Below are 16,925 nucleotides of genomic sequence, written 5' to 3'. Positions count from 1 at the left end.
ATAATAATAATAATAATAATAATAATAATAATAATAATAATAATAATAATTTATTTATAGCCCACCCAATCATGAGGAATCTGGGCGGGTTGCAACAATAAAATACATCAAATTACTATAGAGTTAAAAAATCAAACCCCAAACCTACTTCCCCTGCCCATTCCCAGCGGGGAAGAATAGAGAAATGAGGGGACAATATCTCTTTATCTAGGGGGGGGGGGTAACTAAGTTGGAAATGGACTTCCATTCCCACGAGGACTTGTTTCTTTGCAGGGAGAGGAAGTGCCCCTTTCCCCAACCATCCTTTGGGGCTAGAACCCTGCCTTCTCAAAGCAGAGAGCAATTTATTTACTTTCCTCTTTGCTTGCTTACTTATTAACCTGCCATTCTCCTGTCATGGGGCCCAAGGCAGCTTGCAACTGCGATAGAACAAGATGGAGCTGACAATCTGATGACAAAAAAATGAAAACGCAAGTGAACAAACCAACATGTTAAAAGGCCAAGTACAGAATCATTTAAAAGCATGTCAATAAAGACCAAAAAGCAGCATTATGTGAATGGTGGTAGCTGCTTCCTTGGCATTCAAAATCCAGATCGCCAGGATAAGTGGAGAAAAAGCAGTGAAACAGGAGGATGAGAATGATGGCGATGATTCAGGGTTGGAATGGAAGGTTGCAGTCCTTATCCTGACATCCCTGGAAAAGGCCTTTCCTGGTTTCTGGTCTTGGAAACTGATGCTCCTTTCCCGTATCAGCAACCAGACCCCAAGGGCCAGACGGAGCAGAGGCCCTGCCTGTCATGCTAGATCCAGAGGGCTTTCTCTTCAGAGCTGCAGGACATGTGACGGACAGAGCAGGCGCATTGCAGGGCCAAGGGAGCAGCCCCCAGTCTCTGGGACTGTCTCCTGCACAGCCCTCAGTCAAAAAAGGAGGAGAGCCAGTGCAGTGATGTAATGGCTCCAGTATTGGACTGGGATTCTGGGAGACCAGTTTGAATCCCCACTCAGCCATGGCAATCCACTGGGTGACCTTCGGCAAGTCACACTGTCTCAGCTTCACAGGAATTAAGAACCCCTGTGAACAAATCTGACCAAGAAAACCCCATGATGGAAACCCACTCGGTGATCTTGCGGAAATCACACTCTCTCAGCCTCATAGGAAGGCAAAGGCAAGACCCCTCTGAGCAAACCTGACCAAGAAAACCCCATGATGGAAGCCCACTTGGTGACCTTGCGGAAGTCCTTCTCTCTTGGACTTAGAGGAAAGCAAAAGCAACCCCTCACTAAACAAATCTGGCCAAGAAAGCCCCATAAGAGGTTCACATTCGGGTTGCCACAAGTCAGAAAGGACTTGAAGGTATCCCAGGGGATGGATCGTGGCCCCTGCTGATGAATGTAAGAGGTCTCCTTTGGAGTCCAAATGCTTTGCTCTAATGCTGCATCCATAGGAGGAAGGACAACAGAGGATCGGATGAGAGCGGACCCCTTCCCTTCCTCCCACCTCCATCAAGCCCCCTCCAGCTGGACTGGGCCTTCCAGCTTTCCTCCTCTGGCATGTTATGGGAGGAGTTGCTCTGTAGTAATGGAATTTATTTTCCAGCTCCATCTGACGGCAGAGGAGTCGAGTTTAGCTGGCTTTGAGTGAGGAGCTAAAGTCACTTGCTGGCACGCACTCCACAGAAGGCAACATGTCTCTGTGAAAACCGAGACCCTCGTCCTGAAGGAAAGCAGGCTGGCTCTCTTTGCTTTCCCAGGGAGTTTATTTGCCCTCCCCCACCAACATCAGCCTCTGGGCACTTCTCCGCCAGGCTTAGAATCACAGAGTTGGAAGAGACCCCAAGGGACATCCAGTCCAGCCCCCTTCTGCCATGCAGGAACTCTAAACATACCCAGCTCCCTAGGTCTCATAGGGCTTTATGGTTTCCAGACCCTTCACCATTTTGGTTGCCTTCTTCTGGGCACGGTCCAGCTTCTCAATATCCTTCTTGAATTGTGGTGCCCACAACTGGACACAATATTCTAGGTGAAGTCTGACCAAAGCAGAAAAGAGTGGTACTAAGATCCAGATTGAAGGCATTTATCTATCCCCTCCTCTTTGTCTGTCTCTAATCCTCCCTCCAGATATTGCACAATGGATAACTACACTTAAAGCATTAAACATGCAACTAAAAGCCAATTAAAAACCTTCTAAAATGCCTCTTTAAGATAGTTCTAAAGCCAGACTATTAAAAACAGTTTTAAAAACAGCCATAGCAGGCATCCCTACTTTTCTGAAGCAAAGGCCAAGTAAAACTGCACCGCCTTAAATGCCTAAAATAGATGACTGTTTAATTAAATTATGTGAGAGGTGTGAAATGGACAAACTAACTTGTTGCCTAAACTATAAAGATATGGAACCAGTAGACAAGGAATGGTCTCCGATACTGTTGTATTGTAATACAGTACCAGGTGTTGAAATGTGCAGGAAGAATGGTATTTGCTTAGAGGACTTGATGATTACTAAGGAAAAACAACAGGATAAGGAATAAACTTTATGAAAACTTTATTGAAAATGAATATAATTATAGTATAGTTAAAATAAGGATATGGGAATAATGAGAAGGTATGAGTCCATGTATTAGAGGGACTGAGGAAGGTTTGTTTGTTTGTTTGTTTATGGTATTGATACCCCTCCCTTCAGCCCTAATGGCTCTCAGGGCGGCTTACCATTATTATTTTTAATCAGACAGTTCCCTGCCCTCAGGCTTACAATCTAAAAGACACGAAACAAAAGGAGAAGGGAATGGTGGAGGGAAAGGGGATGAGGTCCAGTGGTTCTTCTCTCCCTCTGAGGCCTGGACCAAGGCAGATGGATTGGAGGGAGGGCTCTTCCTTCTTCCAGGCTAGCCCTGATGGAGCTGGAAAAGAAAGAAAAACAAGACTCCAGGGCCCTGATGGATCTGCAGTTGATTGCTGCAAGGCATCCAGGCAACTTGGTCTCTGTATCGATTGGAGGGAAAAACTGAAGTGCCTTCATGGCCAAGAACCATGTATGGGGCCAATGCCTCATGAAAATCATAGAGATCTCCAGCTGTCTCTTTGGTCCCCTACAGACAGGCCAAAATAAAGCTGCTTCAGGTCACTTTGGAGGGATGCTGTTTCAATGATGCATGGGACTGGAGGAAGGGCTCTTCTTCTTCAGGCTAGCCCTGGTGGAGCTGGGCCTGCCTGTTCACTCCCTCCAGGCCGAAGGATGACAGTTATCATGGAGGGAGGGCTCTATCTTCAGGATAGCCCTGATGGAGCTGGGCCTGCCTGTTTAATCATGCCCAGTGTGCATTCTGGTTGGAATGATATGCCATATAGTGCCCGAACAGACAGAGCAAAATAAAGCTGCTTCGGGTCACTTTGGAGGTATGCTGTTTAAATGACACAGGCATCTTAAGAGGCCAGTAGCTGCGCCAAATCTATGCTCCAGTCCTTAGGATTGAGGAGGGAGCAAGCTTGTTTTCTGTTGCCCCAGAGACTAGGACCTGGAGCAATGGATGCAAGCTCCAGGAAAAGATTCCACCTCACCATTAGGAGGAACATCCTGACAGTAAGGGCTGTTGGACAGTGGAACACACTGGCTTCCTCAGAGTGTAGTGGAGCCACCTTCCTTAGAGGTCTTTAAACAGAGGCTGGAAGGCCTTCTGTTGGGGATGCTTTGATTGTGATTTCCTGCATGGCAGAATGGGGTTGGACTGGATTAGGGCCCTTGCGGTCTCTTCCAACTCTATGATTCTATGATTCCGGCCTCTTAGGACGCATGCACCATTTAAACAGCATACCTCCAAAGTGACACAAAGCAACTTCATTTTGGCCTGCCTGTTAGGACCCCATCACCATATTGTAAATAACTGATGGAAACATGTTTTATTATTTTGTTTATATATATTAAAAAATAAAAAGTACAAAAAACCCTGCCCACCAGAAACTCAGAGTTGGAGGAGCCAGCCTGGTCTCCCTTGGCAGCCAGTTCCACAGTCAGGGTTGTGCTTCACAGAAAACCCGGTTGGGTTCACCCCCAGCCGAGATTCATATTGTTGTTGTTGTTATTATTATTATTATTATTATTAACCTTTATTTATAAAGCGCTGTAAATTTACACAGCGCTGTACATACAATCTTTTTAATTAGACGACAGTTCCCTGCCCTCAGGCTTACAATCTAAAAAGACATGACATAAAAGGAGAAGGGAAAGGTGGTGGGGCTAGTAGGCTAATGATACATATAAAGTACATGTAACAAGGCTTCCACTTAGGATCTTACATTTTGGGCAGGATCCTATAAGAGGAGGTAGGCTTTCAGACGTCCTGGGCCCAAGCCATTTAGGGCTATGTTGGTCAAGACCAGCAGTTTGAGTTGAGCCGAGATGCAAATTGTCAAGCCCCTCTTCTTTCTGGAGGCCCCGGGGCACCTCTTTCTCCCGTCATGAAAGTATTTGCACCCCACCCTCAATCCAAGCATCTCAGGGCAGCCAAACAATAAAATCGACTCAGAACTATTTAAAAAGAGGGAAACAGTCAGGAGTCCTTTAAAGGCCCTGAAAGCCTGTTAAACACTGGGACAAGTTAATACAAGCAAAATCGGTTTAATTCCATCAGCCTCGCTGTGGCTGAGTGCCAGGATATCCAAAAGACCCCCCTCTTCCTCCTCCTCCTGTACAAACCTGTGCAAAGTGCCTGTTACGTCTCCCATTCCCTGGAGGGCTGGGGGGGGGGGGACTGGGGGTCTCCATGGGGTGAGGAACGGCTGCTTTGAATTGTAGGATCTTAGAGTTGGAAGAGACCCCAAGGACCATCTCATCCAACCTCACGCAGCCATGCAACTAAAGCATTCTTAAGAGATGCCCATCCAACTTCTCTTTAAAGACCTCCAGCGATGGAGGGTCTACCATTGTCCATGGGATCTGTGTTACATTCTCAAATATCTCTTACAGTCAAGAATGTCCTAATGTTTAAGAAGAAGCCTTTTTTTTTTGCAGTTGAATCTCCCAGTCTCTGGAGGAGCAGAAAACAATTTCGCTCCATTTTCTGCTTTCCAGTTAAGCGGTGGCACCGCAGCCATGGCTCCCCTTCTCCCTCTTTCTGGGGGCAAGGCTGGCTGCTTCATTATGGACCATCGGAAGGAAGGTTAAAAGCAAAGCTCTCTCTCTCTGAGCCTTTCTCGAATTTGGGCTGCCCTTTGGTTCTGGAAGATTCTTTGGCTTTATCCTGATGCCATGGATCTGACTGCTTCCGCTTTCACATTGTCTTTGCAATGTCTGTGTGTCATTGTCCAGAATCCCCTGGCTGTCTTTCTCATGCGTAAATTTCCCTGCAGACGCAGTTGGACATTTTAGTCCAATGTAGATCAGCCAAGTTCTATTAACAGTTGTGGAAGTGGAATTGTACATGTGGCATCATTGTGGATGGCTGCACATGCAAATTGGTTATGAATTAGGATGATTATCCGTGGTGTCTTGGAAGAGGTGCTACTCAACCCAAGGGTTACGTAGCACACTCATAGAATCATGGAATCCTAGAGTTGGAAGGGACCCCAAGGGCCATCCAGTCCAACGCCATTCTGCCATGCAGGAACTCACAATCAAAGCACCCCCATTGACAGATGGCCATCCACCCGAAATAATCATGTGTCCAGTTCTAGGCACCACAATTCAAACGATATTGAGAAACTGGAGCCATGTATCTAAAGGAGGGCAGCCAAAATAGTGAAGGATCTGGCAGCCATGAAGCCCTATGAGAAGAGACTTAGGGAGCTGGGGATGTTTATCCTTGAGAAGAGAGGTGATACAATAGCCCTGTTTAAGTATTTGAAGGGATGTCACATTGAGGAGGGACCAAGCTTGTTTTCTGCTCCTCCAGAGACTAGGACTCGGAACAATGGATGCAAACTACAGGAAAAGAGATTCCACCTCAACATTAGAAGGAACGTCCTGATAGTAAGAGCTGTTCAACAGTGGGACTCACTTCTTCGGAGAGTGGTGGAGTCTCCTTCTTTAGGTGTTTCTCTGTTTTTAAACAGAGTCCGGATGTCCATCTTTGATTCTGTGTTCCTGCATGGCAGAATGGGGTTGGACTGGGTGGCCCTTGCGGTCTCTTCCAACTTGAGGATTTTAGGATCCTTACTCTAAGAGGCACTGCACCGGAAGAACCCCTGCAGAGGATGGCCTGATGTTCACCCACTTTCATGGCATTGCCCACTGGCATTCCTCAAGCAAAGCTCTGCGACAGCTGGCGTCCTCTCACCTCCGTGGCACCGCCACCCTCCTTCTGTGCCAGTGACGGCATGGTTTCCATAGTAGCAAACGTGGTTCAAAGCGAAGCGGGGGGGATGCTGTGTCTAAAATGTAGAACTGGGGATAAAGGCCCGATGAAACGGCACAAACTGAAGAAGGGAGGATGTGCCGGGGCTGTAAATGTTTAATGGGGTAATTATAGTATTAGTCACAAGCATCCAGTTGGAGGCAGCTGGGAGCGCTTCTCGGCGGCTGGCTGGCCATGTGATGCGACAGAGAAGAGGGGCATGGCCCAGGCAAAGCCTGGCATGTTGCCTGGCAGATGTGGGACTCAGGGGTGGCTTTGGGGCTGCGGATGGTGCAAGGAGGCCTCTCAACATCCCAGGCTTAGAGGAGCTGGCAGGGTACACAGGGATAACAGTAGCCGAAGCCACACACCTCTTTTCCCTTCTCCTCCTTGTCTTGTTTGTGGTCTACTTGGATTCCCAGATCCCTTTCACACATAGTTTCATTCAACCAAGTGTCCCCCATCCTCCATCTATGCGTTTCATTTTTCTGCCCTAAGTGCAGTACCCTACATTTTTACATATTGAATTTCATTTAGTTAGCTTTGGCTCAGCTTTCTAATCTAGACCTCCAGAGAAGGATAGCCCTTTGCCAGGGTGCAAAAATGTTTGGGGTTCAAACTGTATTCCTTCTCAGCACCAGCATGGCACTTAGGATCACAGAATCATAGGACTTTATCACGCGGGGAAAACTGGAAGCTTAACCAAAGGTTAATTCGGGGTCATCCAAGGTATTTCACGTAATTTTGCAAACGAATTTCAAACGACGTCACACACGAACAATGCAATCCAAACGCAATTATGAGACATCCCAGGAATAGCTGAATTTGGAAAAATATTGAATATATAAATCCTTTTCAACTGCAAATTCACAGTCAATTCACATTTGCATTAGTATGAAATGCATCTCCAGTTCGGCCATGGGATTACTGTTGGCCATGGGATCCTGTCCTCCCTGCGCATGCGCAAACATGCTCATTCAAGAAGCCAATGGGTACGTACTCGTGTGATGAGTTCATTCGCATTCGCACTGTTTTCTCTTTCAGATAGACACTGTGTTTGTCTGTATGTGTGATAAGCTACTACACAATTTCTTGCATTTTCAGATTGCCCTCCTCTTTCTTCTTCTTTAAGGACAGTGATACATTCTTCCATGTGAAAAAGTCTATAGAGTTGGAAGAGACCTGAAGGGCCATCCAGACCAATCCCATTCTGTCATGCAGGAAGGCACCTCTGACAGATGGCCATCCAGCCTCTGTTTACAAACCTCCAAAGAAGGAAAGCCCTTTGCCAGTGTTTATGGTTAACACTGTATCCTTTCTCTGGGCCAGTCGGACATTGGCCATGCAAACCAGGCCTCAGCAATGCCTTTGGGGAGTATTCAACTGGGCCCAAACCATTCCCGCAAACCCTGCTAGGGCAGCCCTTCTGCAAGCCTTCTCCTCAATTCCTCGCCTGCAGTTTTTCCAGCATCAGTTTTAATGCAATGGGAGGTTTTATTCCCAGGAGCCCTTCAGAGACAGCCCCCGCCTTCCTCACCAACAGCTTCCCTGAGAATGCATTGTGGGCTTTGTTTATGCATCATTAAATGCCTGTTGCGTGTATCCTGCATCCAGCCATGAGATCCAACATACTCGTTCTGAAATGTTTTGCTACTTAAGCAAACCAGTCAGTAGTAAAAACCGCTTAAGCTGGGTTCTCGCTTAGCAAAAGAACTCTGCTTATACTGTTTTTACCATATAGGTTTGCTCCGTTTATAAGCTACACACACACACCTGCCGCCATCACAAAGCGTTACCTGGGCAGCTTACGCCATGGATATAAAGGTATAGCAATTATAGTAATGAATGTTTTTTTAAAATGCATAGGTCTTGAATAGCAGACAGAATGGGAAATTTAGCAAGGAAGATGTTTCTTGAAGGTTCTCTGTGGCACTACAAAGAGAGCTAACCCTCCGCAGCCAGAGATTCAGAAGTCAACTAATTCCAGCATCAGCAGCTGCCTCCGTCTTTCAGCTTTTGTTCAGCAGTCCAAGTCAATGGACCTTTCTTGCCATGGGGGCATTTGGGGGCAAGTGGATTACAACTGTGGGTGGCCAGCCCTTGGTTAACCGGCCCTGTTGGTTCAGCGTGGCCCAGGCTGGGGCCTCCTGCTCCTAGAGATGCCCAGCCAGCCTTTCTAGAGCTATGCAACTCCTCTGCTTCCCTCAACATGGTCTGACCTTCCCTCTCTGCTGCTGCAGGAATCACTGCCCCTCCCAGCTTTGCTGCGGGTTCAGCAAATGCTGCAAATCCTGTCAGTTGTATTTCTGGAGGCCACAACAGTGGTGCAAATCCCTCAGGTGCTCCAGATGCAGGGAGTCCCTCTGAGCATTTATATAGCTTTTGAAAATGAGATAAAACCACAGAATCAGAAGATCTAGTCCTACACTGTCATGCAGGAATGCAGAATCGGGGAATCTAGTTCATACAGCTGAAACGCTCCTGAGATATACCCATCAACCCGCTGCCTCAAGACTCAAAGAGTCCACCACCCTCCAAGGCAATTGGTTCTTCTCTCAAACAGCTCTTACCCTCAGGAAGTTCCTCCCAATGTTCAGGTGGAAATTTTATTTTCATGTAATTGGAAGGACTGGACACAGAAGAAAGAGGAGTGAAGATAGCAGGAAGGAATATCAATAATCTAAGATGTACAGATGACACCGTGCTACTAGCAGAAAACCTCACAGACTTGGAATAACTGCTAAGGAAGATCAAGGAGGAACATGCAAAGCCAGGACTGTTGTTGAACATAAAGAAAACAAAAATAATGACCACAGAAAATGTACACAGATTCAACCTCGACAATGAAGAAATAGAAATAGTAAAAAAAATTCCCATACCTGGGATCATACATTGATAGAAATGGGGAGCGCAGTTAGGAAATCAGAAGAAGACTAAGAATGGAGAAAGCGGCTGTGAAAGAACTAGAAAATACCCTAAAATGCAAAGATAGACAACTGAGCAAAAAAGCTGGAATCCTACAAGCCGTCTTATTCCCTGTTCCCATGGAGGGATGTGAGAGCTGGACAGTTAGGAAAGCGGATAGGAAGAGAATTAATTCATTGGAGATTTGGGGCTGAAGAAGAGTGCTAAGGATCCCTTGGACAACCAAGAGGTCAATCAAATGGGTGCCAGAACAGATCAAACCATAAATCTCTCTGGAAGCCAAGATGACAAGACTGAGGCTGTCATACTTTGGATACATCATGAGAAGGAAGGACTCATTGGAGAAGACCATAATGCTTGGGAAGGTGGAGGATAGCAGAAGGAAAAGAAGGCCACATGCAAGACGGATGGACTCTATTAAGGGAGTTATGGGTCTGAATTTGCAGGACCTGAGCAGAGCAGTGGAGGACAGGGGGTCTTGGAGGTGGCCATGAGTCGAGAAGGACTCGAAGGTGGATAACAGCAGCAACAACAACAAATTTGAATCCACTAGTTTGTGTTCTAGTCTCTGGAGCAGCAGCAAACAAACTTGCACCATCTTCCACATGGCATGCCTTCAGTTTTGTTAAAGATGGCATTTGTGCCACTTTTCAGTCTTCTTCAGGCTGAACATCACCAGATCCCTAAGCATTTCTCAAACCTATTAGATCCTTTACGGTCTTGGTCTCCCTCCACTGAACATGTTCCAGCTTGTCAATGTGTTTCTTGACCTGGGATGCCCAGAACTGGACACCCCCTTATAAAACATTGGCTTGGATTGTTCATTTACTTGCTTGCTAGCTTGCCTGCTTTTCATTTGAGGCCAGGTCCTCAAAACAAACTCCTGCCATATTTTTATAGTGTCTTTCATTGGGGACTAAGAGACTCAAAGGTCATGGTCAAATATATGTTAAAACAGGTAGGATACTAATAAATTCACCGTGTGCCAAAACTATAAAGAAAATGTTATTAAAATGATGTGCCGAATAAAATGTATAAAATAGGGAAATCTGATTGTTGGAAGTGTCAGAAGCCAGAAGGAACATTTTATCTTTTATGGTGGAAGTGTAAAGAAGCAGAAAGATTTTGGAGGAAGATACATAAGCTGATGTCTACAAATACTACAAATAACGATCCCATTTAGCCCACTGAGAGATGAAGATGTAGGAAGAAAATATAGACAAATTATACTATATATGATTACGATAACAAGGATGAGACAAAAACAAACCCCGACAGAAGAGGAATGGATGGAGAAATTGGGAGAAACTATGGAAACGGACACTTGGACGGCGCTAATGAAGGAGAGGGACCAAGAAGAAATGGAAAGCGACTGGGATGGCTGCATAGCCTTGAAGGAAAAACTAAGAAGATAAGACTGGAAAGTTTTATTTTTGGTGAACATGAGAGTTAAATAAAAGAAGCTAAAGAATTATTGGTTACCTGATAGGTTCAAAAAAAATATCAGTAAGCATGATAGATGCCTGTATTAAGGAAGTTAGATCATCTTACTTTTCTTTCCTATTGGAATTTTGTAATTGTGCTGGCCAAATGGCTGTAATAAAGTTATTGTTATTATTATTATTATTAAGTAATAATTGCTAATGCGTATAAGTGGGAGTGAGGATGCTTGTGGTGTTTTATGTTTGTTGGTGGTATTGTTTATGATTTGTTCATTTTTGTTTTATGTTGTGTTTTATGTGTTAAATGTAAGACTGGACTATTGTTTTTAAAACTGTGTAATAAAATTGATATGTATCACACACACAGGGCTGGGAACCACGCATCTCTTGGTGAGGGGCCAATGCAGTCCCCAGAGAACCAGTCCTCAGCAGCCCCCTAAAAATATTAAACAACCCCACACACATTGAACTCGTGGCAGGAACTCAAAAGTACTGCTTTAGGGAATCTCCCACCCTGAAACAGCAAGAGCACCCCTCCTCCAAAATAAGTATGACCAGGAGTGATGCATCATCACATCAGGTGCCAAAATGGCAGCCATGACAGTGTGGCTGTGTTGAACATCAACAGATGCCACCTTCCAGAGCATGACCACCCTTGTGCTAAAAGGATCTTTGGTGGCAGTTGATGGGAAAGAGCTCTTCTTAAAATCTGGGGAGGGGGGGGGGGTTCCTGCTGCTGCAAGACTTATTATCACACGGGGGGAAGAAGCAGTTTGAGGAGGTACAGTTGCGCAATTCTGCCGAATGCTTTCACATGGCATCCATCTGCGCAATTGCGCACTTGAAATGATATCACAATGACGTTTCACACACATCCACAAATGAATTGTTATTGTATCACAATTGTTCATTTTGCGCAGGCATATCGATGCAACTGCACACATCCGCTAATCATGTTCCTGGACTCCAAAGAATAAAGACGGCAAAATAAAATGTATTACTTCAACACATTGTTTTAATCAAGTGTTAACTAAATTGTGTCCCACAGCTCAAAAAAGACTGAAATCCACTGCAAAACCAATCCTGGCAGTGAGAACGTATTGCGACCACAGCAGTGCATTCTGGGTATCCCGACTTTCTCCTTCACTAGCAGTAATGCAGCGTGATTGACTTCCGCACTCTCTCGATCACGCTCGATTCCCGCTATCGTGAATGAATTGACGGGAGTTCCCCATGAAGGCTCTCTACTGCCGCTGCAGCTACGGATTTTGCATGACGTCATGTGATAATACGCAGTGCAGTTGCGCAGTTGTTCTCCTTAAACCGCCTTTTTTTGGTGATAATCTCCAATATGGACAGTCGTAGAGCGTCCTGACCAAATTTAAGGCAACCTCCCCTCTTCCAGAGGTTTTCACTGATTTCTTATTTAATTGTCCACAATTGCACATGCACTGCCTTGATGCAGGTGAACTGGCACGGAGGATCTTTCTCATGGTGGTTTTGTCACTCCCTGCGCATGAAAGATTTTTGGGGGAGGGATCTGACAGTTGGTGTCTTTCTGTTTTGGGAACGTTTCTCCAAAAGGAAAGGCAGTGGCTCAGCATGGCTTCTCCTTGTCTGTTGTAGGCTCAGGCTGCGGGTTCTCCGCACACTTCCCCGACCCACGGGACCGGACGCTCGATGCCCATGCCCGTCAGGTCCACCTCCGCAGGCTCCACCCCAACGCATGGGCCCCAGGACTCCCTGGCCGGCGTCGGTGGAGATGTTCAGGAAGCTTTTGCACAAGGTGAGTCCTCACGAGCCCCACATTGCCCTGGATGCACAAGACATGAGTCAACAGTGCGATGCAGCAGCTAAAAAGGCCAATGCAATTTTAGGCTACATCAATAAAAGTATAGTGTCTAGATCAAGAGAAGTCATAGTGCCACTGTATTCTGCTCTGGTCAGGCCCCACCTGGAATATTGTGTCCAGTTCTGGGCCCCACAATTCAAAAAGGACATTGAGAAACTGGAGCCATGTGTCCAAAGGAGGGCGACAAAAATGGTGAAAGGTCTGGAAACCATGAAGCCCTATGAGGAATGCCTTAGGGAGCTGGGGATGTTCAGCCTGGAGAAGAGGAGGTTAAGAGGTGATATGATAGCCCTGTTTAAATCTTTGAAGGGGTGTCATATTGAGAAGGGAGCAAGCTTGTTTTCTGCTGCTCCAGAGAATAGGACCCGGAACAATGGATGCAAGCTGCAGGAAAAGAGATTCCACCTCAACATTAGGAGGAACTTCCTGAGAGTAAGGGCTGTTCGACAGTGGAACTGTTGGGAAATGTAGTTTTTTCTTGAGGATCGTTAGAAACTCGGGAAAGTAAGCAAGATTGTTTAATCTTACTAGCAGAGTTCACACAGCGGAATATGAGGCAAGCAGGAAAACTCAACTAGCTCCACTTTTCTCTCCCAGCCCACGTGTCCCCAATAAAAACACAGCCACTTGGTTAAAAAGTGAAAAAAGAAGCAAGTTTACTTACAAAATCATGTGTATGAAGAGATACACAGGTCTAGCTTCATGTTGCAAGAAAAAGGAGGTAGAAATGTAGTCTACATGCATCTCAGGAAAGGATGCTGTCCCAGCATCCTTTCATCTGCCCTGGATGCAGGCAAGCAGATTAGTAGGTAAGTAGAAAGTAGTCATGGCGACTCATCCTTGCTTTCTTCTTCTTGGGAACAAAAGGTTAGGTGTCCTCATGGGTAAACAGGAAATGCGGAGGGGCAATGAGTAGGGGTTGTTAGTAGGCAATAAAATACCATAGACATGCATTACTAGAAGGTCTCAGCATGCAAAGTTGCTATATCCCAACAGGAACAAACTCCCTTGGAGTATAGTGGAGTCTCCTTCTTTGGAGGTCTTTAAGCAGAGGCTGGATGGCCATCTGTCGGGGATGCTTTGGTTGGGATTTCCTGCATGGCAGAAGAATGGGGTTGGGCTGGATGGTCCCTGTGATCTCTTCCAACTCTATGATTCTATGATTCTAAGTCCCATTTGGTTATGGGCATCAAGCGAGGAGGAGAACAACAATCTCACATGAGCACAAAAAGAAGTGTTTTATTAGTCCAAGATGTTTCAAAATATGTTTCTTCTTCAGGAGCACTTTTTCCAGAGTGTTCCATGACCAGCATTCACTTTCTCACTTGTCCCTCCATATTCGCTAGGGTTAGGGACACAAGACCCCCATGAATATGGGAAAACCACAAATAACAAAAACACCATGTTTTTACCTGAGAGGACACCTCTCTAGGAATCTCTAGGTCCTCCAGGGCAACTCTGTGGTCAACGTCCAACAGACACTGACCATAGAGTTGTGCTGGAGGAACTACAAACGTGTAGCAGAGTATTCTCTCTAGGAATCTCTAGGTCCTCCAGGGCAACTTTTAGTGAAAGTTGGCCATAGAGTTGCACTGGAGGACCTAGATATTCCTAGAGAGAACATATTAATCAAATCTGTGAATAATCAACTTCACAAATATAAAAAAAACTCAAATATGGAGGGATGAGTGTAGTACACATGTAATGCTGACTTTCACTTTGTTCTTCTTTGCTCATTACACGATGAGGCTGTTGTAAAATAAAAGGTGGCTGTTGTTGTTGTTGTTGTTGTTGTTGTTGTTGAAGGCCAGGAATTGCAGAGGATGCAGCATCTGGAAGGGCTAAGTGGAAAAATGCTCCTGACCCTCATCCTATCTCCATTGCATCTCTGCCTCTTTGTTCCTGAGCAAATGTTAAAGTATGGTGAGCCCTCCACTGTTGCTGGGCTAAAGGCACAGGAGCCCCGCGAAAACAATGCCAATAAAAAACCCTCTTTTTTTTTTACCTGCGAGAACAGGTAGGTCTTCCAGTGCAACTCTATGGCCAACATCTAGCAGAATTTCACTGGAAGACTTACAAATGTCTAGAGAAGTGTTTTCTATAGACATTTCTAGGTCCTCCAGTGTGACTCGATGGTCAGCTTCTGGCAGAGACATTCTGGAGGTCCTAGAGATTCCTAGAGAGAACGTATTAATCAAATCCATGAATAATCAGATCCACAAATGTCAAAGCCACCTGCTGGGTACTCAGTGAAGGACCGGGACAGGGTGGGGGGGGGGGGGGGGGGGGATGTTGCCTTGGTGTATAAGAACACCTTGTCTCTGACCAGAAACCATGTCCGTCAAACCTCCTGTATCGTGTGTATTTACTTGACCCAGAAGGCCAGGGACAGTCTAGGGATTCTGTTGGTCTATCGGCCACCCCATGCGCTAACCGACTCCCTTAACGAGCTGACACAGTTGGTTGCGGAGCTGATGCTGGAGTCCCCCAGGCTTTTGGTCCTGGGGGACTTCAACATCTCCCTCGCGGCCAACTATATTCCATCTGGTGAGGCTCGGGAATTCATGGATACCATGACATCCATGGGCCTGTCTCAACTGGTCCTGGGGCCTACGCATTCTGCGGGTAATACACTTGATATGGTCTTTTGTTTGGACATGGAAATTCCGTGGGCGGAAAAATCTAATATTTCCCCCCTGTCATGGACGGATCATTTTCTGGTAGAGGCAAAAATCAAGGCATCTACCCAGATCCCTCCCGGGGGTGGCGGACCTATTCGAATGGTCCACCCTCGAAGGCTGATGGAACCCAAAAGGTTCCAGGAAGCCCTAGAGGGGTATATGGTTGGAAATGATGACGATTCTGTTGATGCCCTGACTAACATCTGGGACACAGATCTCTCCAGGGCTATACACAGTATCGCTCCCAAGCGTCCTCTCAGGCCTGCTTCCAAAAAGAAGCCCTGGTATACAGTAGATCTCCGGGCAAGAAAGTGGGTGCTGCGACGGCTAGAGCGTGTCTGGCGGAAACACCAGTGCTTATCCGACAAGGCTCTCCTAGACCGTCTTTTCGACGACTATGGAGAGGCGATAGATGCGGCAAAGGAATCGTTCTTTGGCGCACGTTTCGCGTCTGCGGAGTCGCGTCCAGCAGAGCTGTTCAGGGTGGTGAGGGAACTAACTCAGCTCCCTCCTGCCCCAAACCCGATCCTTGAACCAGCTAAGGCCTGCTGTGACCAATTTAACAACTTCTTCGCGGATAAAACCTCTCGGATAAGGGAAGGTCTCGATGCCGGTGTTAGAGCAGAAACCAGAATAGAGGTGTCCAGAGCTTCCGTGGACTCGGTTATACTGGATCATTTTGAGTCTGTGAGTACTGAGGATGTGGACAAGATCCTCAGAAGTGTTAGGAAGACAACCTGCTCCCTCGATCCCTGTCCCTCATGGCTAGCGGCTCAGGGGGGACCGGCAGTAACTTTAATGTTACACCGGATTATTAATACATCTCTGAGGGATGGGCAATTTCCATCGAGCTTAAAATTGGCCACAGTAAAACCTCTGCTCAAAAAGCCCTCCCTTGACCCCCTGATGCATAACAATTATCGGCCAGTTTCGCTACTGCCATTTTTTAGGGAAGGTGATCGAGAGGGCAGTTGCAATCCAGCTTCAATCGATCTTGGATGAAACGGATTATCTAGACCCATTTCAAACCAGCTTTCGGGCGAGTTACGGGGTTGAGACTGCTATGGTCGCCTTGGTCGATGATCTCTGTCTGGGCATGGACAGGGGGAGCGTGTCCCTGTTAGTGCTCTTAGACATCTCAGCAGCTTTCGATACCATAGACCATGGTATCCTTCTGGAGCGCCTGGGAGAGTTGGGAATCGGGGGCACTGCGCTCCAGTGGTTCCGGTCCTACCTCTCTGGGAGGTTCCAGATGGTGCAGCTGGGGGACGTGTGCTCCGATAGGAGGGCCCTTACATCTGGGGTCCCCCAAGGAGCTATTCTGTCTCCCATGCTTTTTAACATTTACATGAAACCGCTGGGAGAGATCATCCGGAGACATGGGGCGTGGGGTTATCAGTACGCTGATGACACCCAAATAGTTTTCTCTATGTCTCCGACTGCTGCAGCGACTGGGGATGGCATCTCTCCTCTCGTGGCCTGTCTGGAGTCGGTAATGGGCTGGATGAGGGAAAACAGACTCAGCTTGAATCCAGAGAAAACGGAAGTACTCGTGATAGGTTCCCCTGATCCGGGAACGGCGGTGGTTCCACCTGTCCTAAACAGGATCACGCTTCCTGTGAAGGACTCGATACGCAGTTTGGGGGTGCTCCTGACTGTCGCACTCACCTGAGATGTAAGGTGAAGCGACGAGTCAAGGAG

At 46.6% G+C, this 16,925-nt stretch overlaps 1 protein-coding gene across 1 annotated transcript in view; it reads left to right on the top strand.

Annotated features, from left to right (window-relative positions):
• Positions 1-16,925, top strand: part of LOC121919786 (dystrobrevin beta-like) — a 206,651-nt gene that overhangs the window by 174,330 nt on the left and 15,396 nt on the right. Inside the window, 1 exon segment of the mRNA XM_042446691.1 lies at positions 12,318-12,477. Within this exon segment, the coding sequence (XP_042302625.1) occupies positions 12,318-12,477 (160 nt within the window).

This window comes from Sceloporus undulatus, chromosome 1 (assembly GCF_019175285.1).
Source record: "Sceloporus undulatus isolate JIND9_A2432 ecotype Alabama chromosome 1, SceUnd_v1.1, whole genome shotgun sequence".
Taxonomy (NCBI): Eukaryota; Metazoa; Chordata; class Lepidosauria; order Squamata; family Phrynosomatidae; genus Sceloporus; species Sceloporus undulatus.
This window is presented reverse-complemented; position numbering and strand designations above follow the sequence as displayed.